Below are 13,797 nucleotides of genomic sequence, written 5' to 3' on the forward strand. Positions count from 1 at the left end.
TTTGACTTTAGGTTAATGAGCACTAATGGGACTTTATAAACACATTGTAACCAATAGTCCCCCTGTTTCTTTGAGTTTGCCTTATATTATTTTTTCTATATTCTATATTATAGTATGCTGTTGATTAAAAGTTATTTTTAGTTCAAATCAGTTCGAACTAGAAAGGGACACTTAGTAGAGTGCAGATATCCACCAGCTGTGTCTGCAATGACCACTGCTATAATATTTGATTGAATGAATTCAACCCCCAACTGTCTAACCCTCCCTCCATCTCGATCTGTGTATCAGGCTTGTTTTCCACTGACACTTTTTTATTCTATTCAGATGTCTGCACCAGCGTGCATCTCAGCTCTGTTTTACCAGCGTAACTGTGACTTAAAGCAAGGATTTAGGCTTCAAATCTATTTTCTGCCAATAGGCGTGTAAACATGAGGTGGATGCCCAGTAAAAAAGACTGAGTCTCTGGTTGCAGAGCAGCAGTGGAAGGGATGCATTCATTTGTGTGCGTTGTTAAATAAGCTCTTAGCCAAACACATATCATAAATTATAACAGTGAGCGAACTCTTTCCCCATAGACAGACACTCTACAGTATGTTTTTTCCCCACTGTGTCTCTGGTCGTAGAGTAGCGGCTGGAGTTCGAAGATGCACTCAACTGTAATATCAGTACGGGCTCATAAAGGCCACGGCAGGTTAAGAATAGTGAGTGAGGAGTCAGTCGGCAGTCAATAGCAGTATAAAGTAAAACAGGAAGCAAAAGTCAGAGTCACCCCGCCCACGAGAGGCCCTTAAGCATGCAGCCATAACTGGCCACACAAAACATGATGCGGTTTACTGCAGCAGAGTGTGATATTCGCCGTGAATAGACACAGAGGTGCAACACTCATGGACCGGAAAGCACAAAATGAGATATGAATATACACTTGAATAAAAAAAGACATTTTAGTGCTGACACTTGCTGGGAGGGCGTGCTCTGGGTTTGTGGTTCTGGGTACCGGTAGCTCCCTGGGTTATGGTTTTCTGATTCCATGCTCATGTTCAATGTAGCAAAAAAAATGTAGGCAACGCTGTACAATAATTGCTGCCTAATCAATATCCACACAGATGAGTGCACTGTGCCACCAAGCATGTCATTCTGACCTCAGGAGTCGAGGGTGGTCATTAGCATATCTTTACTGTTTTTTCTTTCCTGCACCCAACTGTTGAGGCATCAATTATTCATTTATTTCTATAATTGCACCAAGCAGTTTGCCCCCGGTGTCAAAATGGTTGGCACACCATTGGGAAGAAGTATAGTTATAGTTTTGGCTAAATGCCATTGAAATGAGTAAGATAAAGAATGTAAACTAAATTACGAATCAGAATACTTCTAGATGTGAATATTTCTGTGAGGGCAATCAAATATTTTTCTTTCCAGCTTCTGCACATAAGAGCTGTATTATACCAAGATGAACTTCTCCCCCAAACAGCTAAAGGGAGCAAAAAGTCTCTTGAAACTCAACAATTTGTATTGGAAATTCCTTTTCTAAAATTAGAGATCAAGAGAGGTTGTGGAGAGAGTGAGGGATTTGGTTGGTATTCAAATTCACTATGAACATGGTGTGACAAAAGAGAGAGAGAGAGAGTGTCGGAAGGATGAGAGAGAGAAAGAGAGGGGTTCTGAACACAAAAGAAAGCTGCAGCACAGGGGTAAACACATGAGCCAATTGGGACGTCAGGGGAGCAGGAAGGCACTTGGTGAAGCCCCCCTCGCTCTCCTCCCCTGCTCTCTAGAATTCACTTATCCCTAAATCCCTTCCCCTACTTTACTGATAACAACAAGGAGCGGGCCTTGGGAGCTTAACATAGTGGCAAATCCGGCCGAGGGAGTGCTGTGCCAATACACTGTGCGACTCGGCTACGTCTGCAGGGATTAGAGCGCTTTCCGGGTTTCTTCACCGAGCGCAGCTTCTTGAAATGACTTTAATTTGTTTCATTTGAAATAAACTGCCCAGACACTCAGAGTTCAATTTTATGGATGACCTATCAACAGTGTTATCCAATCACTGTGTTAAGAGATGTTGGGTGTGCGTATGTGTGTCTGTATCATTACCCGTGATGTGTTAAAGAAGGAGAGTTTGTGTCTGCATGTTCTAAAAGAGAGAGACATTATGTACAGTCCTCCTTCCCTTGAGTGTTTTTCTGCCTTCTCATTATGCATGTTTTCACTAATAAATAAGCTTTACATGTATGTATAATGGAAGTGACAAGTGGAGCATCACACAAGGCAAAGAACTGGAAACAAAGGCTCCTAGGAGTGCCCTGGTCTTGATATGATTTATTTCTAGACTGAGCAAGAGAGAGACAGTGAGATCAAGAAAGGGAGAGGGCGATGTTACGCCTGTGTCCTGTATGAGATACCGGCACACTGGAGAGGCCTGGAGGGATCATGACTGTAAACCTTGGTGTGCTCATGTCAGGTCCTATAGAGAAAATGGATTACACTTTCTCTCTTGTCTGTTTGAATAGAAACACAGAGCACCCGTGTGCGCTTGGCATGACTGTGAAAGGACAGCAAGCTTCATCCTGACACCACGGGCTGAGGCCGACTGGGCTGATCACCAGTGGGTCAAGACAAACACATCTTTTATGGATGTGCTTGCCTCCTGCGTGTGTAAATGTTTAGTCTCTGAGGGCATAACAGTGGCTATGAGAGGAAAAACAGGCTACACCCATTAACTGTGTGAAACGGTTTGTTTGTATGCCAGATGTATAGTATGTTCCACAAAAAAATATATCAAATGTATAAATGTATATTGAAGTATATTAAATGTATAAATGTAATGCAATAGCTCAATCACATAGCCTGATAACCAAGGCTGCATGAACAATCATTCCATTCAGCCCCCTTTTTAATTCACCTTATATTACTTGTATTACAGCAACAAGTTATGACAAAGCGACATGCTGCGACTTCAAACTGTTCCCAAAAAGAGCTGCCCACTCAGAGCACAGTTGAGTGCCAGGAGAAGTAGTTGACAGTTTGATGCTGTGAGGCTCCCTTGTGTGGCAACGCTTGTGCGTCTAAGCTCAGATGGCTCTGCAATGTTACGCTGCAGGAGGTTTAGTGGGAGGATACATACAACAAACTCAAAGCACTTCACACCTAGGACCCCCACAGTCATCCTGGACCAGCTATTGTGCTTCCAAAGCATGGGTTTGTTCTTTTATTCATGGTTGGATTGGAGATTGGACAATGGTAAACTTTCATGAGTTCAACAATTTAATTGTGTAATCAACGAAACAAAACAAAGTTATTGACTACTAAATTGTACTGCAAATGGAAATTGGGTTTAAATTACATTTTATCAATAAGGATATGGTGCAATTCAATAGTCTCAGGGGTTTTGCAGCTACAGCATAAATTGCTCCATTATGACCAGTAGTGTACAGTGACTAATGTTAGCTCATGCTAACCAACCTTGGCTGAATATTATTGTGTAAAACACATCCACACTGAGTCAGTTTGCTGACTTTATAATTTTTCTCCCCCTCTGCTACGGTTACCCTATAATGGAGCATTATTTATTATCCCATAATTGGTATCGGTGGCACCAGTGGCTGCTGTTCAGCTGGAGCTACATGGTCTCACTATAAAGTAGAGTGTTTTGATCTAGCCCATAGGATGGAGGGATGCCTGGTATTTTTTTTAACTAATATCAAAAGGCCTCAACATTGGGGCTATAGCTAGTACAAACTTAGTAGCATAAACTGTTGTTTTGGTTGTATTTATTTTCCTCTTCTTTGTGCATTACCCCCGTGTGTGTGCAGACTGTGTAGAGACTCAGGCAGTATAATACAGGCCTGAGCCATAGGGAGAGGCATTGGGCCAAGTCATACTCCTGCCATCCACAATCCATTCAACATGCAACACACCACAACAGCCCCTGTGTTGCTGAAGGGGAGCGAGCACTGATACGCTCTTAATGTTCTTTAAGCTGGGCCCAAGTGAAAGATTGCTAATGTGCAACAAAGCCCAGACCATAGCGATTGTGACTGAAGCCTTGGCACAGTACTATGCTGCATTTGGTCCTTTGTCTGGCATCAGAAGGGAATTGGGTAATTACCTCTTTGTTTGTGATTTCAATTTTACACCTGCCACCCCCGAATGGTGTTTATTTAAAATAATCCTGCTTGTTAGGATAATTTTAATGGACTTCCATGCTATGTAAGTGGAACTAGTTGGCTGAATCAATTCTCGTATGGTCAGCGAACAGGGGTGGGTGTTGAGGTGGGATGCGGCGCAACTTGCATCTCAGCCTACGACTGAAGCAATAACACTACAGTCACTTATATGATGCATTTGGGCTCTTTGCCCAGGATGAACCCAAACTTAATACATGTTGTCTTTTTCTGTTCATGTCAGGTTGCATAACTGAGGCACATACAGGAAGTTTTCAGCACAGTGTGTATGTGTGTGGTGTGTGTGGGGGGGAGACATCCACTCACCCGAGCACTCTGTCCAGCAATAAGCTGATCATCTTCAGTCTGGACACTAGTCCTGCTGCGAGTATCATAGTCCTCCTGTTCAAAGTCAGAGTCATCTTCCAGCTCCTCTGGTGTCTGTTAGAAATACAAAGACAAATTCAGGGCAAACAGTCAGAGAGATAGGACGTGGAAAAAATAAGAAAATCGTACGTCTCCTTTCACAGTTGAAAAGAGCAATTTTGACTTTATGCTCCTCTGTGTGGGAATCCAGAGTAACCGCATATGTTCAACATATGAACATATGAACACAAACTCAACATATGAGAGACAAAGATGTCACGGAATAACGAGTCAGATCTTCATCATCTGTATAACAGGCTTCCTCCTTCGCCTGTCAAATTAAATATCAAATGGTTGACACTCTTTAAAAATGCATAAATGTGTAATTACAGGTATTTTTCAAATTGTACAACATTTATGCAGTGCATTTAGTGGGAAGGTAAAAATATATGTTTAAGAAAGAAAAACCCAGTTGCAGTTTTCAGTGCCTTGTAAATTGTCATTTAAACAACAAGAGTGAATTTAGAGGTATACATTGTAACGATGAGACAGTGTTTGACCACCGGATAATTAACAAATTCATAAATAACTATCTGGAATAATTTGCATAAAACCAGCAGTTGTCGTTCCATACACATTGCTGTTTAATATGAGTATGTGAAAAGACAGACAGATTTAAGTAAATCAAAGTGGGTGACTGTATCGATACAGTTCAGGCATTTTATTTTTTGGGTTACCTAGTCTGTTGCAGAAATATTTGAGATTAGATTGCTTTAAATCTTGACAATACATCAACAGGTTTGTCAAGCTACAACTTAAGTATAAGGTAATAGTTTGTGGACGGAGGGGTATTGCTTTCAAGATTCACTACTGCGAAGCACAAGAAACTAGAAATTAAACATCACATTTGGGCTAAATTACTTTAAAGAGGAATCATCTGAAATTAAGTATCATTGTATTGATCATTTTATTGATCGCAGCTTGTTTCTGCAAAATGATCTTACAGTAATGTCTGTTGTGTGTGTCTGTGAATATGTGTCATTAACTGATGCTGTGTGGAAATTGGAATTGCTTAATGGAATTCTTTTAAGGTAATTACAGTCGTTTGATTCATTATTATTTTCTATTTTTCCAAAGGAAAAAATAGCAGAATCACAGGCGTCATGTAATAAATGAAATAAATAGCTTTCCATCACCAAGCTAAATAATTGTGAAAATCATTTGGAGCATGAACAATTTGTGTAAAAATAAGAATGAATATGCATTTCCGATGTCTCACTAATTAAGACGAGTGGCTTAGCAGCTAACTTCAACACAGGCTTGTTGATCTTATGCCGCTGGCTCACTACCAAATGAGCTATATCGCCATGGTAACCTGTGTTGGATGGTTTACCTTCTGCAGAGCAGAATATGAGATCAAAACCTGTACAGTAAAGGCGTGATTCCTACATGATGCTGACATTTAAAACATATCCTGTATTCACAGTGCAGTCACACTTATCCTGTGAAGAACACTGAGGGTAATTATATTTACAGCTCGTAAGAATGCAGCCTCTCCAAGATGAATAATTGTATCAGAGACATAATTCATGTTTTTCACAAAACTAGTGTTCATACTGGCTATAAGGCAGGATTTCTGGGATTGCTAGTAGTAGACCATGATTAATGACATTACGGTTTACTAACATAAGCTAGTAATTGTGATAAAATGTATCTTTATTTGATGATTTGAATGATCACTCCTTTTGGTTTTGCTTGTTATGTGTCTGTATTATGTCTATTCCTAATCTAACCCAATACATTAAATTAAAACAAATATTTTGCCTTTGTAGTGACATCATCTAGTGTCAAATTCAAGCACACTTGACAACCCATCCCTTCTTTATACAAAATTATTTTTTTTACTGTAACTGGATTTCAAAATCTAGGATAACAAAGCCAGATGTTAACCTGCTGTATGAGGCCGGTCATTCGTTTTATTGAGTGCAGTCCAGGTGGAGACACAGAGGGGTCTGTCAAAACCACCACAATGTTTTTTTTTTTACAAAAAGGATCCCAATATATTCTTTGTTATTGTAATTTGATGTTAACTTTGTGACCATCAAAGCAGAGGATGCAAACTTTGTTTTTGTGATCGTATTTATTTTAATGCGGTACTATTTTACTTCTGAACTTCAAGTAAAGGTTGAACTTTCTGTTTGAGGCTAGCTGTAGGTTTGTATGGCTGTATCCAGTACTTGCTACTCCATTACACTATTCCACTCTTTATTTGTTTGTGTGTGTTCATGGGTCCATAAAGGCATGGGTTTTGAGAACTTTTATTATAACTTTACTCTCTTTTCAAGCACTGTCTCCATTTTTAAACACTGTGGAGAATTGGTTCCTTAATCCATTTGACTCCTTATAAGATCTGTGCTGTAAAAATTCTAAAGGAGCCGTTACTCGGCTTTAGTGGGAGAAAAACACAACAGACGCCTAAAATGTGTGCAAACTAAACTATTACACTTGGCACCGACATTTTCTATCTGTATGATGGAGTTAGACAACAGAGAGCGCAAGGATCTTCCAAGTTGTTCCCTCGGAAAGTAATTGAACTTGGATGGGATTATGAAGCCAGCTGGTCCCGGGCAGTTCAAAGCTGCCTGTTTTACATTATTTACCAACATCAAATTATTTTCCATAATTAGATTTTTTCCAGAGCTGCGCTGGGAAACCTTCCAGCCTGCATAAAGTTGAATAAATGAATTACATGGAGAAGAGAGAAGGGCCAGTTGGGGTGAAAAATGCAGATACTGTAACATCAGGGTATGTGAGACAGTAGAGCTGCGCGTGTCATGTTGTTATGCAGCATTTGTACAATGACATGCTGTAAAATGTTGTTCCAACTTTATAAAAGACATCATGTGACAAGTGTGACATCTCAAACAGGAATTCAATTGCACATTAGAACTCAATGTTTCTCTTCGTCCTTAGGGGTAAATATACTTTAGTCAGAGCACATTCACTGTCACTCTAAGTCACGCACAGTAAAGAGGATCAAACTTGAAGTGTCTTGTGAGTGTGACAACTTTGACTGTGAGTCAGGAAATGATTAACTTTTGGGAAAAACAAACTGTAATATGTGGACTGAAATGATTGTAGATTGCAAAGTAGATCATACATTTAAAGCAAATATGCTTAACACAGACTCGCTTACCGACCTTTAAACCATTTCAGTGTATTTTACTTTTATAGGAGGTGAGGAACATACCCTTATCATAAGGACGGCTTTCCTGATGTCACGGACGCCGTCGTAGACCAAACGGGACGCATCAATGAACTCATTCTCCTCAAAGGCCTGTGGGGGGTTCGTACTCAGTGCTTCGATAGCAACCTCCACTTGTTCAGCAAAACGGGGCATGACTGCAGGGAGAAAAAGGGAAGTGAGGTAGGAGAAGAAAAGAGAGATATGAGAGTCAGGTGTATCACATGTTAATAATCTTTCAGTGGGTGCAAGCTTATCGATTAAAAAAAAAGAACAACATGGCATGGTGAAAGCACGGTTATTCTTTTGTATTTTTTTTTAAATTGAGGCCATGATCAGAATCTTTTCATCTCAAATTTTACAGCAGCAGGGATTACCTCCTGCGTCAGTCTCTGATCATTTGTGCAGTTCAGAAGGCAAGCGTGTCATCATAAACATCTGCGTATGTGACAATATGCTCTTTGTAAATTGTCAATGAACTATTTCCCCTCTTTTTACCCACCAGGAAGATTGGTCCGTCTGTCACAGATCTATTTGTGTGTTTGCTGGCATTTGTTATGTGGATGTGTGTGTCTGTGTCCAGTGTGTGTGTTTGTTTTTGTGTCTCTGTGTGTGTGTTTGTATGTGCAACCTGTGAGAAGGCGTACAAGGATGCTTACTTGCAAGCTCAGCCTGTCAAATCACAATGAATGGAAACAAATTCATCAGTCTTTTGAGCCAAACAAAAGCCAAGCAACAAAAGAAAAGTCTCTATTGACCATAAAAATGGTCGGTTTTGTTGTCAGTATCAATTGGCCAGACCTGATGGAAGAGCTTTCTGCTCTTTGTGCTTTCAAATGAATTGTGCTGAATGTGAATATACATTATTAAATATTCACGAATATGGACTGAATGTTTGAATATTTAGCAGGCTACCTTTCGGCTTAATCTCCTCTTGAGTCAAAATAATTGAATGCAGAGCTTAATAATGTGTTTTTTAAGGACTCTGTGATGTCGCAAATTAGCATAACAAAAGCTATGGTTTACCTGGACAGAGAGTCATCAGCCAGAAAAGGTCCGTCTTCATATGCTGTATTATTTATGGGCGCTTTTTCAAGCAACTAAATGCCTTTAACCCCACCTTAAATTGTGCCTTTGCTTCAAGTCCACAATTGTAGATATATATTCTATGAATAAACAACAAATATACATATTTAGAACTCATTGTGGATAGAAAACTACATGGAGAAAGACAAAGTAAGAGACTTTGCTTCTTGGATATGTTAGAAAAAGATCTTTCGGCTGAATTGTGAATAGTCTGCAACAAATATGTTGACATAAGGAGAGGATTTCTGAAGAGTAGATACTTGAACTCTTTAAGAAAGCCCTCTTCTGAGAGGAGAAGACAGGTCTAATGAGGACAGACGGATTGGAATAAGAAAAACAAGGCAAAAGACAAACTGTGACTTTATCATTCTCAACACTTTCTTTCTCTCTAACAGAGAGAACTAAATCAATTAGTGAGCTTGCACTAAAGGTGTATCTTCAGTATACTTATTCTGTCTGATATAAAACATAAGCTATATTTTACCAAACATAAAAGGCACTACAAAAAAGACTCTGCCTTTTTCTTTTCATTTTTAATTCAGTTTAATCCACTTACTGCAGAAGCGTAAAATAGGCTTTTGGGAATTGCTGGGAAGGCGTTTTAAATAGAAATATTTAAATGTTCTCCAAGCTCTTAATGAGCAAAGTTGCTGATGGTAAGGAGCAATTTCACTCATTCTAGTTGAAAAATGATGAAGGGAATTAAATGTGACCATGTAGGAATGGATTTTTTTCACCCCTTAGGCTTAAGCATATTTAAAGTGAGAAGTTCTGGAAGTACAATGGATGCTTAAAAACCTCACAGTAGATATGGCGTGCCCCACTGAGGTGTTTAATGAGCTCCGAACACCACAAACGGCAAAGTTGTTGATGCAAAAACCTCAATTTTAGCAGGAAGACCGCTCAATTTAGACAATATATTACAATCAAACGCAATGATATACACAAAATCTGCAAAAGCCTACATTTAGATTTTTGATGTGTTGTTCTTACAGTTTACAGTTTTAATTTCTATGTGACAATGACATATTTATTTTACTAAAATGATGAAGGGATCCAAGAAGGCAATGCATATTACAAAATATTTATTATACTTTGTAATATATATATATATATATATATATATATATATATATATATATATATATATATATATATATATATATATATATATATGGCTGCATGGTGGTGTAGTGGCTAGCACAGCACTGACGCCTCACAGCAAGAGGGTCTGGGGTTCGGATCCCGGTCTGGGCGGGGTTCGGATACTGGTCTGGCAGATTCTTCTGTTTGGAGTTTGCATGTTTGCAGCGTGGGTTCTCTCCGAGTTCTCCGGCTTTCTCCCACAGTCCAAAGACATGCAGCTCAGGTTAATTGGACTCTAAATTGCCCGTAGGTGTGAATGTGAGCGTGAATGGTTGTCTGCCCTGTGATGAACTGGCGACTTGTCCAGGGTGTACCCTGCCTTCGCCCCTTGACGGCTGGGATCGGCTCCAGCGACCCTAACGAGGATAAGCGATAATGGATATATATATATATATATATATATATATATATATATATATATATATATATATATATATATATATATACACATACATACATACAAGAGAACATCAAAAGTTGAGATTAAGAGATGATGAAATCGTCTCTCATTTCAATACTATTTAATTATTACTAATTAACTAATTAATTACTACTAATTAACTGCAAAATATGTACGACTGTTTATGTAACACTGCTGTAAATATATATATATATATACATATATATATATATATATATATATAAAATATGTGCATATATTATTGTGTACGTGCGTGTGTGTATGATAAAATGTTACATCAAACTTTATTGCATCTCAAGAAGAAATCCAAGAGAACATTGAAGGTCATGAGATTAAGAGACTTGAGAGCTCCTGCTTATACCCTGCTTCCAGCTCTGATCTACATTCTAACCTTGGTGAGAGTGATTCACCTTCCTCATCATACCGCACTGCTCTTCTCATAGCAATTTTCTCATCAGCGCTCTCTTCCACTGTAACTCCCACCTCTGTTTACACACAGATTAAGCCTTACCTCTTCAACTCAGGAGTGTGCCATCTGTTTCCTATTCTGGATAAAACCTATTTCCCCATCATTGTAACAATGGATAACAATTTATACGGTGTCTCACCCAGTCAGTCGCCTTAAGTACAACTAAATAATTGATGTCACAAACAAGATATTCTGATTAAAGATTTTACAACACATGCTCTATATTTGTGGTGAGTTACTTTTCGTTGAGCCAGCCACACTGTCTGGTTCTCAGAGCTATTTTTTTCAAAGGAGACATGTGAAGTGTTTTTACTTCTCTCCTTCAGTCTCTGTTGCACTTCTTTTTAGTGCACTTGATCCACTGATTTACAGCTATGACATGTGGATGGCAGTGTGTGCATGTGTGTTATTACTCGCTGCGAAACCCTGGCTAAATCCTATTTACTATGCCCCGATGTAATAGCAAGGAGCGATGCCACCCTGCGCCTCTAAATGGCACACTGACTAAGGCCATATATCAGTTTTTTAATCTACCCTCTCCAGGCACCATATTAATGATGGACTTGAAAAAACTGTCCTTTTTTTGAGAAGAAGATTAGTTTAAACATAGGCAGTTAGTGGGCAGAAAAGTGTCTCAGGGAAGAAGGAGGGAGAGGGGAAAGAGAGAGAAGCCATAACCACTTTCCCATTAGGCTATTGATTTTTCTCCCTCTCAAGGACACGCTTCAATCCTGGGCCTATGTGTGGACTGTCTGTCAGGAATCTATGGCTCAGCTTTACACCTAAGAGTTGTGTGCTTTGGCTGGCTGTATTTGGCCCTGCCGTAAATTTGACCACAGTCAATATGAGAACGAGGGATGGGCAAACTGAGACAAGGTCAAAGGGCAGGCAGTTGTGATAAGTGTCCTGTGTTGATGTGGCAGCTGTCAGAAAGACAGGCAAGGCTGTGATTGGCCAAGTTGCCGCGGGCATAAACACAGGGGCAATCAAATAAAAACACAAACAGCCAACTCAAACACAGACAGACAAACATACACACACACACACACACACACACACACACACACACACACACACACACACACACACACACACACACCCTCTCTCTCTCTCTCTCTCTCTCTCTTTTTATTTCTCTATATCTATTTCTCTCTCCCGCACACACGCAAACACACATGTATGCACACACTCCTTTTTTTCTCTCTTTCTCTATTGCTCTCTCCCTCTCCCGCACATGCACTCACAAACACACGCACAGACACACACACGCGCGCACAGACACACACACACACACACACACACACACAGGAGAAATGTTTTACTCATGCACACTACTGAGAAAAGGGAAAAGGGGACCACATCAATGAGTTCCACTAAAATCCCTGCTCAGATCGCTTAGTGAAATCCTTGTTGACAGCTATAGATTTTTTGGTAGAGTCTAGTTAATTGGACTCAGTACCCTCTAAAAAATGTGTGGTCCTATATCCTTTTTCTTTGTTCAGCAACACTTAATCATCTTTCCCCCAGCTATAGATTTCTCCTTGACTGTGTTCAAATCCATAGACATCAGGTCTGTGAGGACTGAGGGGAGAGGAAGGCAAAGGTTCACAAGGATCAATAAGTGCTTTATGGTCCAGATCAGATGTGCATGGTAGCCCCTAAAAACCAACTATCACCACTAAGAGGGAAATAGGAAGGGAAAACACAACAGCCCTTCATCAAACAGAAATATGGAGCCGATGAAATGCTGGTCTAACACAGTTCCCGATTACCCGCCTTAACATCTCAATTAGCACCAACAATTGAAAGCACACTAGGCCTCGTTAATGTTTACGTAAGACAGGAGTCCTCCCTAAGGCCATGCAGCCAGTGAGACTATTTCACACATCGGTATGGACTGTATCATCTCAGCCCTTACCTCAAGGTTAAGTCAGACACCATCCTAAAATGAAATACTTGTTCATGTATAGATCATCTTGTCAATTTTAGAATGGCTTTCCTGCTTTGGGCTGCAGCTCAACTGCAGTTTTGTAGAATTGAGCAGCATCTACGTTTTATTTGAGCACACAAGTGGCTTGTAACTTAATAACTAACTAATTTATGTTGAAATGGTTGCAGATTTTCTACTTTTTGGTTTGCAAAAGTTGCACGAATGACAACCTGCCCCATCTGTAGGAGAACATAGTAGTTTTTTCAGACAACTGTACAGAAGGTGATTTTGTGGTTTTCTTTTGGACATATCAAATCTGGCACTGAGAACATTGTGAACTCTGTACATCCTAGTATAAGTTGATAGGATGCTCCAGGTAACAAACACCTATCCAAGCAGCCACTATCACAACACAAATACTGTAGCTTTAACACTCGTAGTCTGCAGCTGGCTCAAGGAGTACATTTGCTGAAGCTACATCGACATGTCGACATATGCACGTCGAAACAGTTGCAGTTTTTTTATTGACAAAGAAGTAAAGATTGGACTGAAACTGCAAGTCTATAGCTGCAGTAATGGCTGTGCCTGGTTTCAGATATTTTTTTTCATCAGAATCATACTGTCGTCTTTTAGAAATTGGAACAATATATATACAGTGCAGTTCTTAAAGTTTTCAGTCCAAACTTTAAGAAGGACAGTGCAGAATAGTGTGTAGGTGGTTGAACTAATCCATATATACAACTCAATAATACATTATATTATTCTAGAGGGGATTTTTTTTTAATGTAAAACCTTATTCTTTAAAAACAACCATCTCAAGAAGAAAAAGCTCTGCATTTCTCAAATAGTGATATTAAAAGAACAGAGTCTCATAAAATGGAAATGCTTCAGCTAAGTGATACTCTGGCCTTGTTTAACTGTAGAGTTGCATTTTGTTCGCTTGAGATATTGTGAATCCAGGGTCTAAGTAATGGA

At 39.5% G+C, this 13,797-nt stretch overlaps 1 protein-coding gene across 3 annotated transcripts in view; it reads right to left on the reverse strand.

The window, feature by feature from the left end:
• Positions 1–13,797, reverse strand: part of ctnna2 (catenin (cadherin-associated protein), alpha 2) — a 281,855-nt gene that overhangs the window by 13,746 nt on the left and 254,312 nt on the right. For all 3 annotated transcript variants that reach the window (XM_068588776.1, XM_068588778.1, XM_068588777.1), the window contains 2 exons: positions 7,777–7,928; positions 4,488–4,601 (listed from right to left, as the gene is read on the reverse strand). In XM_068588776.1, coding sequence (XP_068444877.1) covers positions 4,488–4,601; positions 7,777–7,928 — 266 coding nt within the window. The remainder of the gene's footprint in view (positions 1–4,487; positions 4,602–7,776; positions 7,929–13,797) is intronic.

The sequence above is a fragment of the Clinocottus analis genome, unplaced genomic scaffold, assembly GCF_023055335.1.
Source record: "Clinocottus analis isolate CAN_PGR_092001 unplaced genomic scaffold, fCliAna1.0.p SCAF_22, whole genome shotgun sequence".
Taxonomy (NCBI): Eukaryota; Metazoa; Chordata; class Actinopteri; order Perciformes; family Cottidae; genus Clinocottus; species Clinocottus analis.